Here is a 24,755-nt window from a genome sequence, read left to right as displayed (position 1 = left end):
ATGTTTTATCTGCTCAACTTTATTTGATTTATTAATAAACATCCATTCCTGCATTTCAGGCCTGCAACACATTCCAAAAAAAGTTGGGATGGTAAAGCCGTTCCTTTTCACCGCACTTAAAAGACGTTTTGGCACCGAGAAGACCAAGTGATTTAGTGTTTCAGCTTTTATTTTGTCTCGTTCTTCCTGCAAACACGTCTTAAGATGTGCAACAGTACGGGGTCGTTGTCGCATTTTTCCTTTCAAAATTCTCTATTGGGGACAGGTCAGGACTGCAGGCAGGCCAGTCCAGTACCCGTACCCTCTTCTTCCGCAGCCATGTCTTTGTAATGTGTGCAGCAGGTGGTTTGCATTGTCTTGTTGAAAAATGCAGGATGTGTCTGGAAAAGATGATGTCTTGAAGGCAGCACATGTTGCTCTAAGATCTCAATGTACTTTCTCTGTATTTTCCATACTGTCCCAACTTTCTCTGATTTGGGGTTGTAATTAAATCACATGCTTAGATGATAATAATAATAATAATAATAATAATAATAATAATAATAATAATAATAAATTTACAGTCATTGTTCACCTATAAGAAATTATAAAACATTAGAAATTCTGGAATTCATGTCAGTTTTTTAAAATGTACCTTTCACTAAAGTTGTTATGTTGATAGTTGTAGAATTATATTAGTAGAATTATATTTTATAAGTAAATATTAATTTTGACCGCAGACTTTAGTGTGTTTGTGTTTTTAAAGAACGGACTCTGCGATCTGACGTCACAGGTTAAAGGTGGTGTTAGTACTAAAGCTCCGCCCACCAGGAACTCAGCACACGTGTTATCGCCGGTACATGAAGTGATCCTAACAGTGATTTCTGTACTGAACGCGTTTAAAGATTCATTTATTGTGTGATCTTGAGCAGTGGAAGAATAGAACAGGTAAATCATTATTTTATTCCTGGATTTTTAACTATAAGCTAAACTAGTTATCTAGCAGCTGTGTTGTTGACATGACACGTGACTCAGTAATTATCAGGCTTTATTTTATGACTAAATCTTAAACACGAATATTTTATGGTACAGTGGTTAAGTTTTATGGTAAAATGGCTTAATCTCAAACTGTTTTACTCCCTATGTAGGTGCACTATGTAGAGGTTTGAATAACTATTACATTTAATTTAGTGCCTTCAGTGAAAAATTAAGCATTTGGGCTTGATCCTGTTCCTACAGGGTAAATCAATCAGCATGTCTGCTTAAATACAGTGAACAGTTATTTTAAATAACAACATGTTTTTCCAGTTAGAGGCAAGGCAAGTTTATTTGTATAGCACCTTTCATACACAGTGGCAATTTAAAGTGCTTTACATGAGGAAAAATTAAAAGCATTACAGATTCCTGAGATCTAGAACCTCAGAAAGGCTTTTTGCAAATATAGTTACAATTAAAAGAACGTGAAATTAAAACCAGAAAGATAAAGTGTTTTACATACAGACTAAAAAATTAAGAACATGGAAAAACTAAAAGAAAATATAAAGTAAATTACTTTATAAAAAGTAAGTGCAGAAACATAAAAATAAAGATTTTAAAATAAAGATATTAAAACATAAAATCTAAAGTGCAATAATAGACAACAATAGAGAACATGTATTATTAAAATTAATTCTTTATGGGTTTACTATTATCTAAAGATCACTATAAAACAGATTTAATGAAACATCAAACCTAATCTACAAACCTGAGAACCAGCACTTGAAAATGTCAGATCCATGCTGGCTTGTTTACATTCCTCCTATTAGTTATGTTATAGACATGCAAAAAATCTTTCACTAAGTATCTTAATTTGCAAACCCTCTGTCTGTCTAAAAGCAGTTTTGGAACAGACTGTGACTTCACTCTCGAGGTCAGTCCTTTAACAATATTGCACTGGGCCATTCTGCATCTTTCTAATGTTTAATGGACAGATAAATCAAAATGTGAAGCATGAAATATGAAGTAGAAAGTGTGAGGATATGGGACATTTTGGGGGATCCTGAGTCTGTGACTTGCACAGATTGAAATGGAATCCAGTGCCATGCAGTACCCTCTGTTCTGCATCTAGTTGGAATGGCCGGTGCAGTCTACACACTTAAACCCCATCAATGATGGTTTGGGATGAACTGGACAAAAGGGTAAAATCAAAGCAAGCTACAACAGCAATACATTTGTGGAAACATCTGTGGAAATGAAAAAAAAAAAGTGTTTCAAAAAAAGAAATATATTATTAGTATTCGAGTGCATTAAGACAATACATTTGGGGTGGACATACAGTTTAAATGAATTTTTTGGTGACGCATTGGCTCAACATTGGTTTCTGGCTGGCTGAAGTGAAACTTTCTGATGCTGAAAGTCCCGGTTTATAAAAATCTACACTTGCTGTTTCAGTTCGAGGATGGCGACCCCAGGCTCTGGTGACCATTCTGCAGCCCCGAAGCCTGGTGCCGGAGGTCGGGGTTCCATGTTAAATGTCAGAGTGCCCTCTGCTCTTACACACGGTCGTCTGCCCACCATGCGCTCCAGAGACCTCACACTGGGAGGAGTAAAGAAGGTACATCTGCCTAGATCCTACACATTTAAATCTGTATGCAAACGTTTGGACACCGCCTGTCAGATTCCATGTTTGTTTTTTGTTTTTTTTCATTTACAGACAAGGTCTGTGAAAAACAAACAAACAAAAAACATCTACAGGGAAGCTCTGCACATTTGATTTACTTGATTTACATTTAACATATTGAGGGGAAAAATGAACAAGACAATGTCTCTATATAATTGCAGCCACTATAGAAAATTGTTGTGTCACAAAAATTCATATTATTTTCACAGAAAACCTTCACACCAAACATCATCGGTCGAAAGAGTAAAGAAGAGTAAGTTTTTTTTATTTTCTTTGCACATTGATTCATGTTTTAATAGGTTTTATCTTTTCCTTTAATTACTTTTAAATTTGAATGTAAATTTAAATGTGAATTTAAAGTTAATGTTAATTAGTCTCAAATCCTCATGAATCCTACATGAGCTGAGTTGTTTTTTTAATAGATTGAAAGTTGATGAAGGACCCAGGAGAGACAGGAAGGATGCAGAACGAGGCAGACAGAGGGATGGGCGGGGTAGAGGCCGTGGGCGCCCGGAAATCATCCAGTCCCATTCCATCTTTGAACAGGGGCCAGCAGAGATGATGGCTAAGAGGAGAGGTAAGGAGGTCCACAGGGATAAACTGAACACCTTTGATGAAAAGTGCCTGGTAGATTGACAGCAATTTCCTGGCTCTTGGTCTAGAACAGTAGACTGATAAATGTTTTTAGTCTTGTGTGTTATTTAACCTGGTGAGAAACCTAACTTCAGGATAGACAGACAGATAAATAGATGGAATTCAGAGGGAAATTGTTTCGTTACACCAGCAGGAACATAGAACTCTACATATCTCAAACCTGTAGTGCTGCCATAGGGAAAAAAAGATAATAAATTGAAAAAAAAAAAAAAAAACATTAAGGAAGGGTTTACAGGGGCTCTACTATATGCAAATAAGGAGCTATATAATGTATCACATAATATACGTAATATTCAGGTGATTGAATCTTCTGATGTGTGTCTGTTAGTGGGAATAATTCACTGTAAAGCACAGCAGCAGGGTGGAATTGATGCATGCACATACAGAAGAAGTCAAATGTTTACATACACCTGAAAGGGACCCATCTCTACAGAGAACAACCTTCTTCAAACTGAATGCACAATTACTTTGTAATCTAAGGCAGATGGAACCCCTTTCTTGTCATATATAAACATACACTTGTACAGTACAATGAAATGCTTTTTCCAGCTTGTTTGGCAGCTGGGGTCAGAGTTCGGGGTCAGCCATTGTATGATGCCTTGCTCAAGGGCCCAACGGTGGCTGCATAGAAGAGCCTGGATTCAAACCCACAACCTTTTGTTCAAAAGCCCAAAGCTCTACCCACAAGGCTATCTCTGTCTCAGTCAAATGCATTGGGCAGGAATCGAACCCGGGTCAACTGCTTGGAAGGCAGCTATGCTCACCACTATACCACCAACACAACACAGTATATATGTTCATGTGTATATGCTGATTTTAACATACCGGGGGGTACATGTGGCCCATGCAAAAGTTTCATATTTAACATTTCTTACATTGTATAGAAATACATAGAAACTGTGCAGCATTTTTTTTAGAACAGTGCCATATTTACTGCGATGGTTTGGCTCCTTGTCTGTGTTGTGTTACTGCATTAAGGCCCAGTTATTTTGGATTCTGAGGAAACTGCACCCGTCTTGACCCTGACTGGGATAAAACAGTAGTAAAACATAAAAATGAATCCAAATGCCATATTAATTGTTGTTCCCAGTAAAGAATGTTCTAGATTTCACTTATATAATGAACAGTACTGTTTGTCTTGTTGGCTTTCTGGGATTTTAGTTATTTCTGCAGCTGTTCTTTTTCTGTCGCTGCATGATTGAAACATTGTTTTTTGGTGGTTGTAGTTCGAGGATGAAAGTAATTTTTGTCTTCCTTTCACAACTGGATTTGCTAGGTGTGTATGAAGACGCTCGAGACACCACTACCAACGCCCCCTGTCCCATCATCAACATTAAGAAGGAGAAGAGAGAAACTGAGGAGGAGACCAAAGAGATTCTGCGCAAGCTGGAGAGAGACACGGTGGGTATTTGTACCAGGCTCAGTGTTTACCAATTATCTTCATTCAGTAAATTCAAATTCTGTAGTGAATTAAAAGTAGTAGTGCTAGAGGAGTGCCCAATGTCACTTCTTTTCCCTTATAAGCTGTGGATAAGCAGCCTCAAACATAATACCGATCATGCCATAAAATGACACGTGTTAAACATGGCATTAAAATCCAAACAAACAAGCTGTGGATTCTAACAAAGCAGTAGTGTGTACAGAGAGTCACAAGACGCCCAATGTAAATTATCCACCACTCATGCGTTCACTCATTCTGTTGCACCAATAAAAGCCCACCGACCGGCCTTCTTCCCACTGTTGGAGACCCGTTTATGTCGGTAGCATCACTAAGATTCGAACTTGAGATCTCAAACTCTCTGCATTGGTGGACTAGTGTGTTATTAAGTATGGTACCAAAACCCCAGCGCCTTTGACCAGAATAAAGCAGTTTATTAAAATTCATTATTGTAAATAAGGTCATATTTAAACCCCCCTGTTTAGGTAACTTTTTTGAGTGCACAATTCCAGTTTTTTGCTCGATTCGGAGCAAAATTTACATAAAATACAGCAAAGAAATGTGCAAATGCAATATTTGAATTTCTTCTCTGTAGATGATGTGCTGACTCCAGCAAAACCTAGAAAATTATGTTAATTTTATTCACATTCATGGCATTTTAGCAGATGCTTTATCGTAAGTGACTTACTATTTGGACTGAATACAATGCAAGCAATTAAGGGACATGAAGAGGGGCAAGTTGGTAGTGATGGGGCTTGAACCGGGCTGCCCTTAGTCAGTCCACTGTATACCATTTTGACCCAGTAGCTTTTGGGATCGACTTGCTCATTTGCAGTCTTTCCATACAGCTCCAGTGTATTCAATATATTTGTAATTGCAATTTCACTCATGAAGTGTTTTTTTCCTCTCTCTCTTTGTACTACAGTTTATGGACGACCCTCAGCTGAGGAGCGAGGCACGGTGTTGTCCCGTGCAGCTGCCTCTGGCTGTGTCCGGCTGGGTCTTTAAAGAAGAGTTTGAGGAGGACTCTGACCTAACATCTATTAAAACGGAGGCAAAGTCTATGGTGGAAGAGCCGATGAACACAGAAAGCTCTGTTAAAGGTTAGGATGAATGTACATCTAGTCAGAAAAAAACAAACCCAGAACTGGAATCAAATATAGTTGTGACTAAACTATATGACCAAAAGTATTCAGACACCATACAATAAGCTTGTTAGACATTTCATTACAAAACAAGCCAAACAGCCAAACCAATTCCAAACAGCCTTTACTCACTGGGAAGGCTTTCAACAAGATTTTGGAATGTGCCCATGGAAATTTATGTCTACTAAGCCAAAAGAATTGGAGGTACAAAATTGTCCATGACTGTGTGTGACATTAAAAACTTGAACTGATGAATCTTGTAGCCAGTAATTACCTGTCCAGTCATAAATGTAACCAAAGTGTGTAAAACATGATGTTAAAATCCTAATAAATGAATACATTTTTGGAAGCTGATCAACACTGCCAGTGACAGTCCAAGTCCCCATGACTCTGATGCTCTGCTCTGTAAAATCCACCTTACCAGCTAAGACACCTGCAATCCATACTGTACTCATTCTGTGTGTTGCTTTTGTGGACCTACTCGTAGTCCACTGTTCATCATTCTCCTCCTTCTGCTCATGTTTAGTCAAACAAGAGCCTCCTGAGGTGCCCGTTGTAAAGACAGAACCCATGTTTAAGCCGCCACCCCTGCCCGAGCCAGAGTCCCTGATCGACCTGCTGGAGTCGTGGAGTCGCTGCAAAGAGGAGGAACTGCTCTTCGTCCAGCTTCCCGATTCACTACCGGGGCAGCCGCCCACCAGCGACTCCAGACCGACTAAAACAGCCGTGCAGTCTGAGGACGGCCAGAGCATGCTGCAGAAGACCGAAGGCCAGGTGAGCCTACATCTTCTTCTTCTTCTTCTTCTTTCGGCTTTTTTCCCTTTTTCAGGGGTCGCCACAGCGAGTCATCCTCATGATTGCTCATTGATTTGGCACAATTTTTACGCCGGATGCCCTTCCTGACACAACCCTCCCTAATTTATCCGGGCTTGGGACCGGCACTACAATGCACTAGTGCATCTAGCGGCTAGGTATCTATAGGACAATTCAGTGTTTCCAATTAACCTGGTGGCATGTTTTTGGACTGTGGGAGGAAACCGGAGTACCCGGAGGAAACCCACGCGGACACGGGGAGAACATGCAAACCCCGCACAGAAAGGACCCGGACCGCCCTGCCTGGGGATTGAACCCAGGACCTTCTTGTTGTGAGGCGACAGTGCTACCCACTAAGCCACCGTGCCGCCCCAGGTGAGCCTACATAACATCCAAAAAATAACTAATTCTATTAGTTCTATTTGAATTTAAGTGGTCAGATGTTTTTAAAGTGTCATCGAAACAGGCTGCTGGGGCATGGGTGACCATGAACAAAAAGAAGAACGTTCAGATTTTTTTTCTCTGTGCTGGCTGTTGGAAAACCTCATGAATAGTCATTTGTGTGTGTACATTAGGAGGAAGCTGAGGAGGAGAACAGCTGCCGTCTGAGGGAGCTGCAGGAGGGTTTGGTGGGCCGTATGTTGGTGAGGAAATCGGGGCGCGTGCAGCTTGTGCTGGGCAGCGTTACACTTGACGTGGCTCTGGGGACACCCTGCGCCTTCCTTCAGGTATCACACACACCAAAACTGTTGTTAAAAACACTACACCTTACTATGGATTGCAGCTTCATTTCAGCCCATAACGCACTGTACTTAATTACTTTAGTGCATTCAGCCCTGACTCTTCTCCTATACTTTACACTTTATGGCCAAAGGTATGTGGACACCCCTGGTAATAGTTAAATTGAGTTGTTTCTTCAACAGTTAACAGGGTTATAAACATCTACAGTGTATCACAAAAGTGAGTACACCCCTCACATTTCTGCAGATATTTAAGTATATCTTTTCATGGGACAACACTGACAAAATGACACTTTGACACAATGAAAAGTAGTCTGTGTGCAGCTTATATAACAGTGTAAATTTATTCTTCCCTCAAAATAACTCAATATACAGCCATTAATGTCTAAACCACCGGCAACAAAAGTGAGCACACCCCTAAGAGACTACACCCCTAAATGTCCAAATTGAGCACTGCTTGTAATTTTCCCTCCAAAATGTCATGTGACTCGTTAGTGTTACTAGGTCTCAGGTGTGCATAGGGAGCAGGTGTGTTCAATTTAGTAGTACAGCTCTCACACTCTCTCATACTGGTCACTGAAAGTTCCAACATGGCACCTCATGGCAAAGAACTCTCTGAGGATCTTAAAAGACGAATTGTTGCGCTACATGAAGATGGCCAAGGCTACAAGAAGATTGCCAACACCCTGAAACTGAGCTGCAGCACAGTGGCCAAGATCATCCAGCGTTTTAAAAGAGCAGGGTCCACTCAGAACAGACCTCGCGTTGGTCGTCCAAAGAAGCTGAGTGCACGTGCTCAGCATCACATCCAACTGCTGTCTTTGAAAGATAGCCGCAGGAGTGCTGTCAGCATTGCTGCAGAGATTGAAAAGGTGGGGGGTCAGCCTGTCAGTGCTCAGACCATACGCCGCACACTACATCAAATTGGTCTGCATGGCTGTCACCCCAGAAGGAAGCCTCTTCTGAAGTCTCTACACAAGAAAGCCCGCAAACAGTTTGCTGAAGACATGTCAACAAAGGACATGGATTACTGGAACCATGTGAGACCAAGATTCATTTGTTTGGTTCAGATGGTCTCAAGCATGTGTGGCGGCAATCAGGTGAGGAGTACAAAGATAAGTGTGTCATGCCTACAGTCAAGCATGGTGGTGGGAATGCCATGGTCTGGGGCTGCATGAGTGCAGCAGGTGTTGGGGAGTTACATTTCATTGAGGGACACATGAACTCCAATATGTACTGTGAAATACTGAAGCAGAGCATGATCCCCTCCCTCCGGAAACTGGGTCGCAGGGCAGTGTTCCAGCATGATAATGACCCCAAACACACCTCTAACACGACCACTGCTTTATTGAAGAGGCTGAGGGTAAAGGTGATGGACTGGCCAAGCATGTCTCCAGACCTAAACCCAATAGAACATCTTTGGGGCATCCTCAAGCGGAAGGTGGAGGAGCGCAAAGTCTCGAATATCCGCCAGCTCCGTGATGTCGTCATGGAGGAGTGGAAAAGCATTCCAGTGGCAACCTGTGAAGCTCTGGTAAACTCCATGCCCAGGAGAGTTAAGGCAGTTCTGGGAAATAATGGTGGCCACACAAAATATTGACACTTCAGGAACTTTCACTAAGGGGTGTACTCACTTTTGTTGCCGGTGGTTTAGACATTAATGGCTGTATATTGAGTTATTTTGAGGGAAGAATAAATTTACACTGTTATATAAGCTGCACACAGACTACTTTTCATTGTGTCAAAGTGTCATTTTGTCAGTGTTGTCCCATGAAAAGATATACTTAAATATCTGCAGAAATGTGAGGGGTGTACTCACTTTTGTGATACACTGTATATGGTATAAGGTAATTGATATGCTTTTAGCATTGTGGCAACAGTTTGGGGAACCCCCCTTTTTCTCTCAGGATGATTACACCCCTGGGCATGAAGCAAGGTGTATAAAGACATGGTTTCACTAGTTGCCTACACAGAGCCCTGGTCTCAGCTTGACGCTTTGGGGATGTATTAAACTTGGATTGTGAGACAGAACTTCTCTTCCAACAACAGACTCTGTTGATCAAATGGGCACAAATTCCCACAGACACACACTTTGGATGATATTGAAGCTACAAAGGAAAGAGGGAGCATTCAATATATGGTATAAGGGGCTAATACATGCTTCTGGAATGGGATTTTCAAAAAGTGTCCTGAAACTTTTGTCCATATAGTGTATTTATAGTAAAGGTTTGTGTTTATGGCTTATAGGGTCAGTTTCTGTACAAACACTGTAAAAACGGAACCCAAAAAGCCCTGCTATGTCCCAAATAGTGTCCATTTCCATTTCAACGCACACTTCGCAGAGCCCTAGTGCTCTGGGTGATAATAGATTACGTTTAGGAGTGACAGACTGAAGAAAGAGTATATGAATTATGCTGGTCACCTGATTTCTGTGTTTGCATGGTCTGCTCTTCAATTTATACCAACATGGGGCAGGAAACTAATCAGCAGTATGTTGGCTGGTCACTGTCCCACTGTCTCGTCAGGGTTTTGGATGAACAGTTTGTAATTATAGCTGTATAATTTTCTATAACCATTAACTGATGATTTTATCAGTAGTGACACTTTGGGATGTTGAACGTGTGGTTCACATGTCTTCTGTTTCTCTCTGTCTGAATGTGTGTAGGAGCTGGTGTCAGTAGGTACGGAGGGCAGAAGAGGAGATTTGACCGTGCTGGGCCACATCAAACACAAGCTGGTTTGTTCTCCTGACTTCGAGTCTCTCTTGCAGAACAGAGTTTAATCAGAACTTGAACACTATTGAGCAGTTGTACAGACGTGTGTGTGTGTGGTGTGAGTGTATGTAGTATGTTGAGAAGACCATTTGTAGAACATGAAAATGGAACGGGGGGAAAAAGGTCCTCCAGGTTTCAGAAATTTAATATTTATGACCACAGATTCAGAGCTGTTTATTTATATATAATTACATTTATTTCAAGATATGAAATTGTGCTTGTCTTTAAGATCCTACAATATGTTCAAATTAAAGAACTAAAAAATAAAATGTGTTATTAATGTGTTACATTACTTTATATTGTTTGTCTGAACATGACTGTCCCATTCACGACAGTTACAGTTTTATATCAAATGCAGAATGTTAAAGATCAGCAGTACAGTCTTTGATTGTCAGTCATTTTATCCATTGGTTCTTTTGATTGGTTCATCTGTCGACTGTTTGGAAAGAAGAAAAAGAAGTGAAAAGAAAATGTAGGTTTAGTTTAAACGGACACAAGTTTCAAATGGGTGAATACATTTCAGCCATCGTGGTTCTATTGATTAAGATCACATATCTGAATAAAATTGTCATAAATATAAATCTGAAAGCCAGCATAGAGGGGCTGAGTGAATGTGGTCTGGACTTTGTGAATCAGATTCATGGTGTCTGAGATGCTGTAGAAGGACAGAGTTCCTGCTGGGTGGTCCAGGTACACGCCAATCTTAGAGGAGCAGGCCTCTACAGGGACATCGATCTCATTGTTATTGTGACTAAAGGAATATCTGGAATTAAAGCAGCTCAGACTCCAGGACTGATCGTTACACCCAAATTTAGGCTCGTTACTGTCTTCCTTTCTGTGGATGTCTTTATAAGCAACTGCAATCGTAAAATTGTGCTTGAAGGGCTGTTCAACCTCCCAGTAATGGCGTCCACACAGACGTTCTTTACAGAGAACCTGCTGTACTTTGTCAAAGCGCTCTGAATGATGTGGATAGTTTTGGATCTGTGGAGTGACTGTTGCCTTTCTGTTCTCATCAGACAGACGTAGCTTCTGGTGCGCTGTGTTCGGATCTAGAGTCAGCTGACAGGAATCTGATAAATGAGGGAAAAATTAAACTTAGTGTGTACTGTATAATAAAAACACATGCACATAGTTTCTTTTCTGTGGCTAGATAATGTAACCACAAACACTTGCTAGCCACTTCATTAGAAACATCATATTATTAGTGGACAGAACCCCATTTGATCTCAGGACAGCCACAGTTTGTTTTTTAACCAAAAAGACGTTTGGGCCATGTGATAAGAGTTCGTCTGATGGAGATTTGTCAGGTGCATGTTTTTGCTGCAAATCCTCCGTTATACCACATCACATTACTTAAATGCTTTACTGGAATCAGATCTTGTGACTGGGAAAGCCACTGAAGTACACTAGACTCTAGTTTATCATGGAATTGGCTTAAAATTATGTTTGCTTTGACATGGTGCATTATTGGCTTAAAGCAGCCATTATTTATAGTGGCCATTAAGAGGTGCACAACGTTTCTTGCATAGGCTCAGAGATTTAAACAATGCTTGAACAAAAACATTATTCTTACATGACAAAAGACGGGTTAGGGTTTGAGGATTCATGCTGTTTACACCAGGTCACCAACTAAAATCAGACATTAGCCAACCGTCTGATAGCACCGCAAAGATTTTAACCCTTGATCTCCGATCTCAGCATTGGTGGGCTAGCATAGCAGTGCCAAGCTGAAAGTAAATTCTGCCCGTTACCCGCTTAAGCAGGTTATTGAAGGTAGGTTTCTGCTACTTACATTTCAGGAAATCGTCTCTGGTCTTTGGCTCAGGCAGCCAGATAGTGCTGGCTATTCAAACACAAACAATAAACATGAGGTTCTCCTTCACTGACTTTCTTCAGAATAAACCTTTTCCATAATTTATTTTACCTCCAGATTTGATCAGTTCTATCTCATAAAACTTTTCCACTTGGTGCTTTATACCAGACATGGCTGTCGTCAGTTCATGGCTGAAGAGTTTGGGTTTGATTGTAGGGCTGGGTAAAGCTGTGAATTCCAAAGGCACACAGAGAGACTGACAGCTCTACAAAGACACAAACAAACAAACAATGTCATTAAGTTCATGCAAGGAATAGATTTTCTCTAGATCATCCAAGACTGTGATTTTACCTGAAGGAAACTGATGTGGTCGTCTGTGTTTGAAAGCTGCTCCAGCTCAGTGTTTCTCTTCCTGAGATCAGAGATCTCTTGCTCCAGTTTCTTCAGGAGTTTCTCACACAAATCCAATCCAGTCTGTTCTTGAGTTCTGATCAGCTGACTTGCCTCAGAACGACTTTTCTCAATGGACTGAATCAGCTCAGTGAAGAGCCTCTCATTTTCATCAATTGCTGCCTGTGCAGAAAGCTTTCAAGAAACACAGACAGAGAAGAATGGTAAACATAAAGTAAAAGGTCCTTGAAATAGTACTTATTCAGTCCTAATAGTACTGAAATCCATAAAAAGTCCATAAATTAGTCCTGAAATGGGCTAGAGCCGTGCTGCAGTCATGATGTTTTGTTCTTCAGTGTAACCTTTGTTGGCTAATACTCACACAGAGAGATGCCATGTCCAGTTTCAGTTCACATAATTCCATCTCTTTTCGCTGGATCATCTGTTGGTAATCCCTCATGGTCTCAAATATTTGTTTCTGTAAACAAAATACAGCAATGACTGGAACTTGAATTTGGAAGTCTTTGTCCAAATAAATGTATTTTATTTATTTAATATTGGTTTTCTTGAAGCTATGAAAAATCTGCTGGATCAAAATATACATTCAGTACCTTAGATTATTTATTAGGTGGTGTAGACAGTTTTATAGTGTTATTTACTTGAGTTGCAGGATTAAACAATAACTCAACAGTTGGATAACTTCTGCATACCTTTATAAATAAGATTATTCAAAAAGAAACCACAATCTAGATAGCTGAATTTGTGAACCACCAAAAAGAATAAGTCTGCCATGAGTTAACAATGTCCACAGTCCACGGTTACAAGGACTATTAAATGTCATGCAAAAAGAAGCAACTAATCTTACTTTTCTTTTACCTATGTGATCAATAAGAACTTTTAGTTCTGTTTATATAATGCTGTTCTGTTAAATAGCATTATACATTTTTTTAAATCATCAAATTAATAATTAAAGTTAATTTTTGGGTGTTGTTACCCCACATTTTCGAAAAATCCACCAAAACTTAAGAAAGATCACAGAAAAAAAACATCTGCCTTCACTGCTGCTTTACTTGTAAGTTGCTTTTTATCCAAGCAGTATCAAAGAAAAAGAAACTTTACCTGTCTTTCAGTTCTTTCAGCCGCAGCTGAGACCGTCTTATGACCGCTGTGTTCATCCATAACACACAAGTAACAAATGAACTGTTGATCGGTGCGGCAAAAGATCTCCAGTAGTTTGTCATGATTAGTGCAGATCTTCTGCTGAAGATCACTGGAGGCCTCGACCAGTTTGTGCCTCTTCAGCGCAGCAGATTCGTAGTGAGTCTGAATATGAGTCTTACAATACGAGGCCAGACAGACCAGACAGGATTTAACAGCTTTGCGTTTTGTCCCACTGCAGATATCACACTCCACATCTCCAGGTCCAGTGTTAGAAACAGCAGGAGGAGCATTGTGGACTCTCGTCTTCCTCAGTCCTTCAGCTAGTTCTGCCAGGATGGTGTTCTTGTTAAGGACAGGCCTTGGAGTAAAGATCTGTCTGCACTGAGGACAACTGTACATGCCACCATGATCTTCTTTATCCCAAAAGCTCTTAATACAGCTCAGACAGTAACTGTGTCCACAGGGAATCGCTACGGGATCCTTTAGCAGGTCCAGGCAAATTGGACAGCTCAATGAGTCCTGCATTGTTAGAACAGCTTTTGCCATTGTTCTACACTAACCGAGACAAAACAGACTGCGCAGAGAGGGTAATCTTACTTTCGGTTTCACAGAAGAATGATTACTCTGAGGGTGTGGCTTTGTACATGTCTCTGGGTGGACAGACTGCTCTCCACTAATGTACAACAGTTACTGAGCAAATTGCTAATAAGGTTTTTTGTCACGTTAAAAAGTAATATTATTCAACACAAAGTAATAAGTGTGTAATTTAGCTGAAGTCAAAATGTTTACACACTTTTCTAAGGAACGTGTGCTTTATGGCAGTGTTGTTAAGTCTGGTCACTTGGTCAGAACATAGGCGACTCTAATCAGTCAAGTGAGCACAACATCCACATGGATTTAAAGACCAAAACCAAATCGACTGTGGACAGTGTTACCCATGTTCCAGCTGCTCCTGGCACCCATGGCAGACCATTTTTCCTGGATCTTGGATGACATCTGATCATCTGGACCAAATTCCTTTAAGCGTAAGGGTGACAGGTGCAAAAGACAAGTTTTTCATATGAGGATTCAGAAATCATTTACATCACACAAGATAAATGATATCTAATGTTTAGCTTTATCAAATTAAAACGTCATGTATTTTTATGAAATACATTTCTAATTTGGGTACTAAGGATGAATAATGTCTTAGAAAATGTTATTCAATAAAAGTAACAAAATCATGCCACTCAGGTGGCACAGCTGTAAAATACGCTAGCACACCAGAGCTGGGATTTTGAAAACATTGTATCTAATCTCAGCTCTGCCATCCGTTTGGCTGTTGTTCATCCAGGGAGGGAGCCAGATAGTGACCTAACAACGACCTCATAACAAATGCAATTACGACCTCTGCTGGCTGAATGATGAACAAAATTTACGTTACAAAACTGTAGTTGTTGTGCAACCCAATTTGTTCTTCACATTATTTAAATATAATATTTTGGAAATATGTGTCCCCAAACCTTGAGGGAAATCCCCAAATTTCTTGTGCTGAGAGTTGTTGTTAAACTGTTGGACTATTTGCTCAACCTCAACTCATCCTTGCTTATAAATAATGGTAAACATAATGTAAATTTCGCTAATGTTCCTTTTACACTCAATCATAGTAGCAAAGTTCAAAATCTTTTAGTATGTGTTGCAGGCTTCAAATAAAAAAAAAAATGTATTTACAAAAACCTGTGAAGCTGATGTGTTAAAACATTAAATATATTTTCCATTAAATACTGTACCTGTAAAAGCAAGTTCTTAAATCATTTTGCTTACCATCCAAACTTTTTTTACATTAGTCAGTCTTGCTCAGGGAACCAAAATGTACTAGGACAGACTGTGAGTATTAAATAAAGCCTCTGTTGACCTGCTGTTATGTAAACACAGAAAATGTGCAGTCTTTCATTTTCATTTTCCTGTAATAATGATTGATATGCTTGTGTTTTGTGGTTTTGCAGATTTTGTTGGTATAATTAGAAACATGCTGTACTTCAGATGATTAATACAAAATCTCCATCCAAAAATATACAATAAATGTATTTTAAAGTTATAAACAATATGATCAAACGTATATGAACATTCCATTCCAAAACCATGGGCATAAATATAATGTTGGCCCAGCCTCTGCTCTGGGAAGGCTTTCCACTATGTAGGAATTTGCGGCCATTAGGTAGAAGCATTTGTGAGGTCAGGCATTAACGCTGGACAAAAAGGTTTGGGCCACAATTGATGTTCTGGTTTCTTTCTAGAGTCTTTAGTAGCATAAGGATCAGGGCTTTATGCAAGCCACTGAAGTTCCTTCACGCCAACCTCATTACACCATGTCTTTGTAAACCTGGCTTTTGGGCCTGTTGCCACAAATGTGAAATCATAAAATACATTTTCTGTAAACATTTACATGCACATAAGAGCAAGGCGTGTGGCCTAAAAACTTCATAATTATAGTGGGTATCCACATACTTCTGGCCATGTAGTGTGTATCAAATTAATCCTTGCAGTTATACATGGTTTCATTTAAGTAAGAGAACAGAGGAGAAAGTTAGAAACATTTAAAGATAAATTTTTTAAAAGAAAAGAAAGAAACAGAACAAGTTGTATCCTACTAATGAAGACAAATATCTTCATGGTTGAGTGCAGAAGAACCTTGTGATGCACAAGCTTAAATTACGAAAGCTGATGTGGACAAAATAGTATTGAATTCTGCCCACTTTATTAGGAACACAAGTACACCTGCTTATTCATGTCAGACAGGACCGACTGGGACCTGAATGACAGACAAGAGTTGTGGAACTGCTGCAATTTAATGCAAAAAAAATATAAAAATAAATATAAAAAAAAAATTTATAATAAAATAGTTGGAATGGTGCAAAAAAACATCAAGTGAGCAGCAGTTCAGCAGGTTAACGCTGGAAGTACGGCTATGACAACTCAAGTAACCACTCACAAATGTTAAGAGCAAAAACAAACACCTTAAAACCCCAAACATGTTAAAGGTAGACGGTCTATAATAAGAGAAAACCACATTGGGTTCTATCTACTTCTTTCACAGGTTTACTAAAAGTGTACAACTGGAGATTGGACAAACAATGCGTGTTCTGATAAATCTTGATTTCTGCTGAGGCACAAACATGCCAGGGTAAATATGTGTGAACCTGCCGTGTGTCAACAGTTCATACTGCTGGTCATGGTGGTGTACTGGTGTTGGAAATGTTGTTTTAATGCCACAGCCAGTAAGAGTATTGTGCATCTCTTTATAGCCTCAATTTGTTTGTTTGTTTGTTTATTCAGATTTTAACGTCATGTTTTACACTTTGGTTACGTTCATGACAGGAACAGTAGTTACTCATTACACAAGATTCATCAGTTCACAAGTTTTAATGGCGAACACAATCATGGACAATTTTTTATCACTTGCATGTTTTTGGACTGGCAGAGGAAACCGGAGCTCCCAGAGGAAACCCACACAGACACAGGGAGAACACATATAGCCCTAATTTAAGCAGAAGTCATCTTATACTAGTTACATAACATGACTGTACTTTATGTGTATATAAATTGACCTCCCAGTCACCCAATCCTACTCCAATAGAGCATTTTCAGCAGAACATATATACAGCTTACAAATTATGAAAACAGCAACATATCATGTTATCATGGATCAAAATGTCAAAAAACTGTTTGTTTGGGTTTTTTTTTTAAGGTTTGAAAGCCATTGGGTTCCTTGCATTAGAACTGGATTTATACACTAAGAGGTCTTAAAGGTCTTCAGTTAAGATCACAGAGTTGAAAGAAACGATCATAGCCATAAATTGCAAACCCGGCATAGACAGGCTGAGTAAATGTGGTGTTGACTTTGTGCATGAGGGTCATGTTGTTGGAGACGCCGTAGAAGGACAGAGTTCCTGCTGGGTGATCCAGGTACACTCCAATTCTAGAAAAGCAGGACTTTCCAGGAACTTGATGCTCTTTTCTATTGTGTCTAATGGAGTAACTTGATTTGACGCAAGACAAACTCCATGATTTGTCATTATGCCCAAATTTGGCATCATTACTGTTCCCTTTCCTCCTGATGTCTTTATACGAGACCGAGATAGACGAATTGTAATTGCCAACCTGCTCAACCTCCCAGTAACAACGTCCAGACAGACTTTCTCTACACAGAACCTGCTGGACCATGGTGAATCTTTCTGGATTATCTGGAAACGTCTGGGCCTGACGGGTCACTGTTACTTTTCTGTTTTCCTCAGACAGGCAAAGTCGATCGTGTGCCGTGTTTGGATCCAGAGTCAGCTGACAGGAATCTGACAGAGAGGAGAAAAAGGCATTTCCAAGTCACTGGTGCTTCAAATTAAACTGGTTTTAATTACCTGAATGGAAAGATACTAAATATACAAAGAGCATTAATAGATCTCTAGTATTGTATTTGTGCTGGGCACTGCAGTTTTTTGCAGCCTTCCCCACACTGTTGCCACAAAGTTAGGAACATAAAAATAATTTTATATCACTTATTTTATACAGCTAAACTCAATACTTCTGACAACATAAACTTAATATGTGATACTCACATTTCATGAAGTCTTCTCTAGTCTTGGGCTCAGGCTCTAAAACTATTTGAGAGACAAAAACATTAAATTCTTTTTCATCCACCTTAATTAAAAATAGCTTTAAAAACATTTAAAATTTGAATTTGTGCATTTTACTCATAAAATATGTCTGATCTTAATCCAAGGCAGATGATTGACACATAGAAAGTTCTATAGGGCGGCACGGTGGCACTGTCACCTCACAGCAAGAAGGTCCTGGGTTCGATCCCCAGGTACGGCGGTCCGGTTCCTTTCTGTGTGGAATTTGAATGTTCTCCTAGTGTCTGCGTGGGTTTCCTCCAGGAGCTCCGGTTTCCTCCCACAGTCCAAAAGCATGCAGTCAGGTTAAATGGAGACACTGAATTGCCCTATAGGTGAATGGGTGGGTGGGTGTGTGTGTGTGTGTGTGTGTGTGTCTGCCCTGTGATGGACTGGCACCCTGTCCTGGGAGTTACTGTGTGCCTTGTGCACATTAAAAAGGTGTTTGAGAAAGTTCTATAAGTTCTATGAATTATCTGTGTCCATTTAAATACGGCCAGTTTGGCTTCACCCATTACACTGAGCCACAAGCACTGCAATAAAAGCTGAATTTTACAGATTTTTTCTGGCCAACCTGGGTACCAATATCATCCTCACAAATGATTGTATGTAGGTACATGGAACAGTGGTGTCTTTGCCTAGGTCAGAAAGAAAACTCAGCCACCTTATGCTGAGGGATTTTTTTTCCCAGATGGCCAGAATTATAATAATAATCGAAACATTATGAATACCCGTGAAATGCAAGTGGTAATGCCTGTGATGTATAACATTTTGGGCTGTTGGTAGTTCAATGAACTCCATGTGTGATGCATCAGACGTGCCATTTAACATTAGCAATGTTGTTATTATTGACAGAAACAAAACATCTGGATAAAGATCAGATCATGACTATGATTCATGATACCTCCAAATGATTTGACCACTTCTGGCTTGTAGATCCTTTTGGCTTGTTCTTTAATCTGAGACACGGCATTCCTCACTTCCTCTATGGAGAATTTAGGGCTGATGGTAATGTTGGGTAATTCTGCACATTCAGGAGGGATGCAGACAGACTGTAAACTCTACAAAGAAATAAAAAACACATAGATAAAGAAAAGTGTGTATGAACCAGTGGGTGACATGCCTCCTATCCATCCTTAATATTTAAATAGCACTGTTGTGCCACTTACTAAAATAACTGCTACTGGAGTGACAAAGTGGGACAAGATTAGGAACGTGTGGTAGAGAGAAGAAGAAAGCTGGTAGGATGAAGTGGGTGGTGTAGAGTGGTAGGAGTGATTGGTGATAGAAGGTCTGCCAAAGTGAAAAAAAAAGGTGGAACGATGGCACTGACAGAAAGACAGGAGAGGGAGCTGGGGGTGGACGTGATGAGGATGCTGAGGTTCTCATTAGAAGTGATGAAGATGGACAGGGTTAGGAATGAGTTTATTAGAGAGACAGTGCAGGGAGAATATTTTGGAGACAAAGTTAGGCGGCTAGATTAAGATGGTCTGAGCATGTGCAGAGAAAGGATGATAGTTCTATCAGGTGTAGGGTTCTGAGGATAATAGAAAGACCAAAGTGAAGGTTTATGGATACAGTGAGGAAGGACATGCAGGTGGTTGTTTTGACATAAAAGGATGTTCAGGACGGGACAAGATAGAGATGAAAGATCTGCTGTGGCGACCCCTAATGGATGGATTACAAACCTCTATTTCAGAAAAGTTGGGAAAGCATGCAAAACGCAAACAAATACAGAAAAGTCATTTAAGATGAAAACTGATAATATAGTTTTTCTTGTAAATACATGCACATTCTGAAAATGATGGCAGCAACACATCAATTGTAAAATGAATCAAATTTATGTAAAACAGCCAATACAATCCTCTTCATGAGCAATGGCTTGGTGTTTTGGTGGATATCAGGTAGGAAATGCATAGTAACTTCTGCGCATACAGAGCAAGGCTAAAAAGCACTACTGTGCCTGTAAACTTTGACCCCCTCAGAGAGCACTGCATAAAAACCAAATGCTTCTGTGATAGACATCATTACATGGCGGGAGCATCTGTTAACCACAGAGCTGTTATGATCTGGTTCTGTTCCTGTTTTTAATGCCCTTTGTATCTCTCCAAACATTAAGTCTATTCTAGAGATAGCTGTGTCTATGGGTGTGTTCGAAAATCTAGTGAGCTCTCTACATAGACAGCATTTTACGTCATCCTACGCGCGCTCCCGAGAAGGAGGCTGTTCAAAATCCTAGATGCCTTAATATGCTATCTAGTAAGGTATCTTAAAATTTCAATGTTATTTTGACTCAAGAACAAGCGAGCATCGGAAGCGCCCTTAGCAGCCAAGGCAATCCCAGCATTCATTGCGGCACAACTTTTCTCACAAAAAAAACAAAACAAAACATGCCGAACGGTGCGGAGAAACTAACGAGTTATTTTCAAATGTAAATAAATTATTATTGATTTTTAATTTGTATAAACTTGTACAAGTGTATTTATTTGCAAGTTCGGGCTTGTCAGGGACAGTTTAACCGCTTTCGGTACACGGAGGGAGATGTTATTTGACATGCTAGCGTGTTGTGCCACCTCATCCCATTGGTTTGAATGGCATGATGCTAACTGTGTTAGCTTAGTAAGCAAAACCCGATGTTATCGCTGTCTGGATTTTTGAGAGATAGCTATTTATCAACATAGTTCTTCATTAAAACCATTAAAACAGGTCTTTTAAAAGGCTCCAGAGATTTTTGTGCTTTTACCTGAAGAAAATAAATGTGATCGTCGGTCTGTAAAAACTTCTCCAGCTCAGAGTTTCTCTTTCTCAGATCAGAAAGCTCTTGTTCCATTCTTTTCAGGCGCTCCTCAGCCAGACTCAGCTCGGCCTTTTCCTGAGATCTGATCTGACCTTTTACCTCGGAGCGACTTTTCTCAATGGACTGAATCAGATCAGTGAAGAGCCTCTCAGTTTCATCATACACAGCTTGAGCAGAAAGCTGTTAGGAGGGAAGATGAGAAGAGCACGGTCAGTTCTGAAGGTCTGCTTTAGTCAATCTTCTAAAGGGCTCAGGGCTTTGGAAATCAGAAGAGCTTAGAGTCTTGAAATATTGGAATATCTGTAATCTTCATGAAACCGTTTTATCCTGGTTGGGCTCCCAGTGGACAGTTTAAAGGACATTTAAGTACTCAAAGAAAACTTAATAGCAGATAATAGTAGAACATCTCAAACTTAGCTCCACTGATCAAAGTTCTGAGGTCATTTCTTTCACTTCAGTTTTCTCTGGGCACTACTCACCGTGAAAGCATCCATATTTCTCTTCAGCTCCTTTATTTTATTTTCTCTCAGCTGGATTTGTTGCTCAGCATGTTTCTGATTCTCCAACAGTTGCTTCTGTAGACAGAGTTCAGTACTGATATGATATAAGTAAATAATAAAGAACAGTAGGTTTGCTGTTATCGGAAAGTGACGTGTTGAGTAACCACACTGAAGTGAATTATTGTTTAATAACAGCACAACCCACAGTGCTATATTTCATCTATACTGCTGGAATGCACCAGTGCTCTCACAGTAATTGTAAAAAGGAAATAAATTGATCACTTTTACTGTTCTGTGTAATGATGAGATACAAACTGGTCTTTATTTTCTTTATTGTTAAAGCAGCACTGGATCAATCACGTTTTTTTACTCTTTCTGTGCTGAAAGCCATAAAACAATGTATTTTTCTTCAGCTATTTGCTCAGCACATAAAGTCTGTAAGCTCATGATGCTACGTCATGAAATGTGGGCTGACCATGTTATACATACATGTCCAGTTATTTGCTTAATGTAATTTAAAGTTTTTTTGGGGGAAAGGGGCCATCATGAGTAGAGAGTAGAGTAGGGCCAGTGATAGCTCAGTGGTTAAGGTACTGGACTAGTAAACAGAAGGTTGCCGGTTCAAGCCCCGCCATTACCAAGTTGCCACTGTTGGGTCCCTGAGCAAGGCCCCTAACCCTCAGTTGCTCATTGTGTAAGTCGCTTTGGATAAAAGCGTCTGCTGAAAATGTAAATGAGTAGATTTTTTAAGTCAAAATATACATTTAGCAAAAGTCTTAATTAGTTGGACTTAGGGAAGGCCCTTCTCTGTTCCAGCATGACTGTGCCCCTGTGCACAAAGCAAGCTCCAGTGTCCTACACAGAGCCCTGACCTGACTTGCTCTACTAACATCAGTGCCCAGCCATATAAATGCTCTTTTGTCTGAATAGGCACAAATTCCCACAGATATTCAGTACTTCAAAGCCCTGTGAGAAGCTTTCTCAGATGAGTGGCTGTTATAGCTGAAAGGATTACATAGAAGTGTATTTTAATACCATTTGTATTTAGAATGGGATGCCCAACAAGCTCATGGTCAGGTGTCCGAATACTTTTGGCCATATAGTGTATGTACATGGAACAGTGGTCTTTAGACAAGGTTGGGAAGAAAACCCAATAAGGAAATCACTGAGCAGCATAGTGTGTTTCTCTGTACATGATATGGCTCTCAGGTAAACATGTCAATCCAGGTGATAGTCTGTAGCTCTCCACTGAGCAGCTCTGGAATGAACTGGAACATTAACTAAGACTTTCTCGACTAACATCAGCGCCCAGCCATATATATGCTCTTTTGTCTGAATAGGCACAAATTCCCACAGATATTCAGTACTTCAAAGCCCTGTGAGAAGCTTTCTCAGATGAGTGGCTGTTATAGCTGAAAGGATTACATAGAGGTCAGCGTATTTTAATACCATTTGTATTTGTAATGGGACGTCCAACAAGCTTACGATCAGGTGTCCGAATACTTTTGGCTATATTGTGTATGTACATGGAACAGTGGTCTTTAGACAAGGTTGGGAAGAAAACCCAATAAGGAAATCGTGAAGCAGCGTAGTGTGTTTCTCTGTACACAATAAGGCTCTCAGGTAAACATGTCGAACCAGGTGGTAGTCTGTAGCTCTAATTGAGACTTTCTCTACTAACATCAGCGCCCAGCCATATAACCACCCATCCCATTCCAATGTAACCAGATTTAATAGAGTTAGAGTTGGCTCTGTTGACTGCCTCTAGTCTTTTGAAAATACTTCCCCTAGATTTTGGCACATGACTGCAGCGATTCACTTCCATTTAGTCATGAGAGCATTGTTAAAGTAAGGCAATCTTATTGGGCATTTGTCATGCTGAAGCAGGAGAGGACCTTCCAAATACCATTACCTAATACCATTATTTCATATACAAAGAGTTTTGTTTTAACCCCTTATGTAAAAAGTTCATGTTAATTTTTTGCAGCAACAGTAATTTAATTCTGAGTGCTTATTTGTGTCTTAGCTCTTCATAGCAGTAAGCAAAAGAAAAGAAAAAGAAACTTTACCTGTCTTTCAGTTCTTTCAGCCGCAGCTGAGACCGTCTTATGACCGCTGTGTTCATCCATAACACACAAGTAACAAATGAACTGTTGATCGGTGCGGCAAAAGATCTCCAGTAGTTTGTCATGATTAGTGCAGATCTTCTGCTGAAGATCACTGGAGGCCTCGACCAGTTTGTGCCTCTTCAGCGCAGCAGATTCGTAGTGAGTCTGAATATGAGTCTCACAATACGAGGCCAGACAGACCAGACAGGATTTAACAGCTTTGTGTTTTGTCCCACTGCAGATATCACACTCCACATCTCCAGGTCCAGTGTTAGAAACAGCAGGAGGAGAATTATGGACTCTCAGTCCTTCAGCTAGCTCAGCCAGGATGGTGTTCTTGTTCAGGACAGGCCTTGGAGTAAAGGTCTGTCTGCACTGAGGACAAATATGCACTTCTGCAAGATCTTTCTGATTCCAGAATCCATTAATACAGCTCAGACAGTAACTGTGTCCACAAGGAATGGTAACAGGATCCTTAAGCAGGTCCAGACAGATCGGACAGCAGAAGGAATCCTGAGATGGAAGAATAGCTTCAGCCATTGCTCTGCACGTACTGAGACAGGAAACAGTGTGTAGTGTGAAAGAGTTTTGCTTTCGTTTCAGCACAATTCTGCTTGTTCATTGGGAGTGGCTTGTTACATAACTCAGAGTGAACTATAACACAAGCAGCATGATGAAGGTCTAATCCAACCCAACACAGATACATTTCACCAGTTTTTTTCTATTTGACCACATTAGTATTTGGGTAGAGTTTTAACATTTAACACCAAGCTAAAACTAGAAACATTGAACGTGCACTGCTGTCTGAAACAAGACCTACCATTCAGTCACTTTAGACACTTTTTAAAGCTGTATTTGACTAAATGGGCCACAGGAACAATATGCTACATCAGGAACAATATGTAGGTTTCCACAAACCTTTTAAGTTTTAAAAAGTTGGGACAATACAGTATGTGAACTGTTTATAGGTACAAATCTATTTATACCAAAATAAATCAAAAAGGAAACATACAATTCAATAACATTCTATATGAAACACACTGTATTTCCTTTTTTAATTACACTTTTGTTTATGGATTTTAAAGTCAAGCAATATGTTTCCACCTCATGACCGTTTAAGGTAGTAAACATG

At 39.9% G+C, this 24,755-nt stretch overlaps 3 protein-coding genes across 5 annotated transcripts; 1 reads left to right on the top strand and 2 right to left on the bottom strand.

Annotated features, from left to right (window-relative positions):
• Positions 1-813: 813 nt before the first annotated feature.
• polr3d (polymerase (RNA) III (DNA directed) polypeptide D) lies at positions 814-10,471 on the top strand. Its single transcript, XM_062999344.1, has 9 exons — positions 814-927; positions 2,410-2,572; positions 2,848-2,891; positions 3,061-3,215; positions 4,569-4,693; positions 5,656-5,833; positions 6,402-6,649; positions 7,264-7,416; positions 10,094-10,471. The coding sequence occupies exons 2-9, from the start codon at positions 2,417-2,419 to the stop codon at positions 10,208-10,210; spliced, it is 1,176 nt and encodes a 391-aa protein (XP_062855414.1). The 5' UTR covers positions 814-927; positions 2,410-2,416; the 3' UTR covers positions 10,211-10,471.
• On the bottom strand, positions 10,365-14,115 carry LOC134318423 (tripartite motif-containing protein 16-like). The gene is made up of 6 exons (XM_062999343.1): positions 13,528-14,115; positions 12,791-12,886; positions 12,370-12,603; positions 12,130-12,283; positions 11,998-12,048; positions 10,365-11,275 (listed from the first exon to the last, which is right to left on the bottom strand). The coding sequence occupies exons 1-6, from the start codon at positions 14,113-14,115 to the stop codon at positions 10,737-10,739; spliced, it is 1,662 nt and encodes a 553-aa protein (XP_062855413.1). The 3' UTR covers positions 10,365-10,736.
• Positions 14,116-16,980: 2,865 nt separating this feature from the next.
• Positions 16,981-24,163, bottom strand: LOC134318422 (tripartite motif-containing protein 16-like). 3 transcript variants are annotated; one of them, XM_062999341.1, is made up of 7 exons: positions 23,585-24,163; positions 21,495-21,590; positions 20,962-21,195; positions 19,108-19,279; positions 18,843-18,850; positions 18,162-18,243; positions 16,981-17,897 (listed from the first exon to the last, which is right to left on the bottom strand). In XM_062999341.1, the coding sequence occupies exons 1-7, from the start codon at positions 24,161-24,163 to the stop codon at positions 17,362-17,364; spliced, it is 1,707 nt and encodes a 568-aa protein (XP_062855411.1). In that variant the 3' UTR covers positions 16,981-17,361. The 3 variants fall into 3 exon arrangements, with proteins under 3 accessions (XP_062855411.1, XP_062855410.1, XP_062855412.1); XM_062999340.1 differs by lacking the exon at positions 18,843-18,850 and having other exon boundaries at positions 18,162-18,266; XM_062999342.1 differs by lacking the exon at positions 18,843-18,850 and having other exon boundaries at positions 18,162-18,203.
• Positions 24,164-24,755: the final 592 nt, after the last annotated feature.

Source organism: Trichomycterus rosablanca, chromosome 7 (assembly GCF_030014385.1).
Source record: "Trichomycterus rosablanca isolate fTriRos1 chromosome 7, fTriRos1.hap1, whole genome shotgun sequence".
Lineage (NCBI taxonomy): Eukaryota > Metazoa > Chordata > Actinopteri > Siluriformes > Trichomycteridae > Trichomycterus > Trichomycterus rosablanca.
This window is presented reverse-complemented; position numbering and strand designations above follow the sequence as displayed.

What these genes read in the sequence shown, in the direction of transcription:
- polr3d (XM_062999344.1), top strand. Translation starts at nt 2,417, where the DNA reads ATGGCGACCCCAGGCTCTGGTGACCATTCTGCAGCCCCGAAGCCTGGT. An exon ending in CACTGGGAGGAGTAAAGAAG is followed by an intron (nt 2,573 to 2,847) that starts GTACATCTGCCT and finishes TTATTTTCACAG; the next exon opens with AAAACCTTCACACCAAACAT. An exon ending in GATGATGGCTAAGAGGAGAG is followed by an intron (nt 3,216 to 4,568) that starts GTAAGGAGGTCC and finishes TGGATTTGCTAG; the next exon opens with GTGTGTATGAAGACGCTCGA.
- LOC134318423 (XM_062999343.1), bottom strand. Translation starts at nt 14,115, where the DNA reads ATGGCAAAAGCTGTTCTAACAATGCAGGACTCATTGAGCTGTCCAATT. An exon ending in AGAACTGATCAAATCTGGAG is followed by an intron (nt 12,049 to 12,129) that starts GTAAAATAAATT and finishes GTGTTTGAATAG; the next exon opens with CCAGCACTATCTGGCTGCCT. An exon ending in CAGAGACGATTTCCTGAAAT is followed by an intron (nt 11,276 to 11,997) that starts GTAAGTAGCAGA and finishes CTCATTTATCAG; the next exon opens with ATTCCTGTCAGCTGACTCTA.
- LOC134318422 (XM_062999340.1), bottom strand. Translation starts at nt 24,163, where the DNA reads ATGGCTGAAGCTATTCTTCCATCTCAGGATTCCTTCTGCTGTCCGATC. An exon ending in TGGAGGTATCATGAATCATA is followed by an intron (nt 18,267 to 19,107) that starts GTCATGATCTGA and finishes AATTTTAAATGT; the next exon opens with TTTTAAAGCTATTTTTAATT. An exon ending in TAGAGAAGACTTCATGAAAT is followed by an intron (nt 17,898 to 18,161) that starts GTGAGTATCACA and finishes CCTCTCTGTCAG; the next exon opens with ATTCCTGTCAGCTGACTCTG.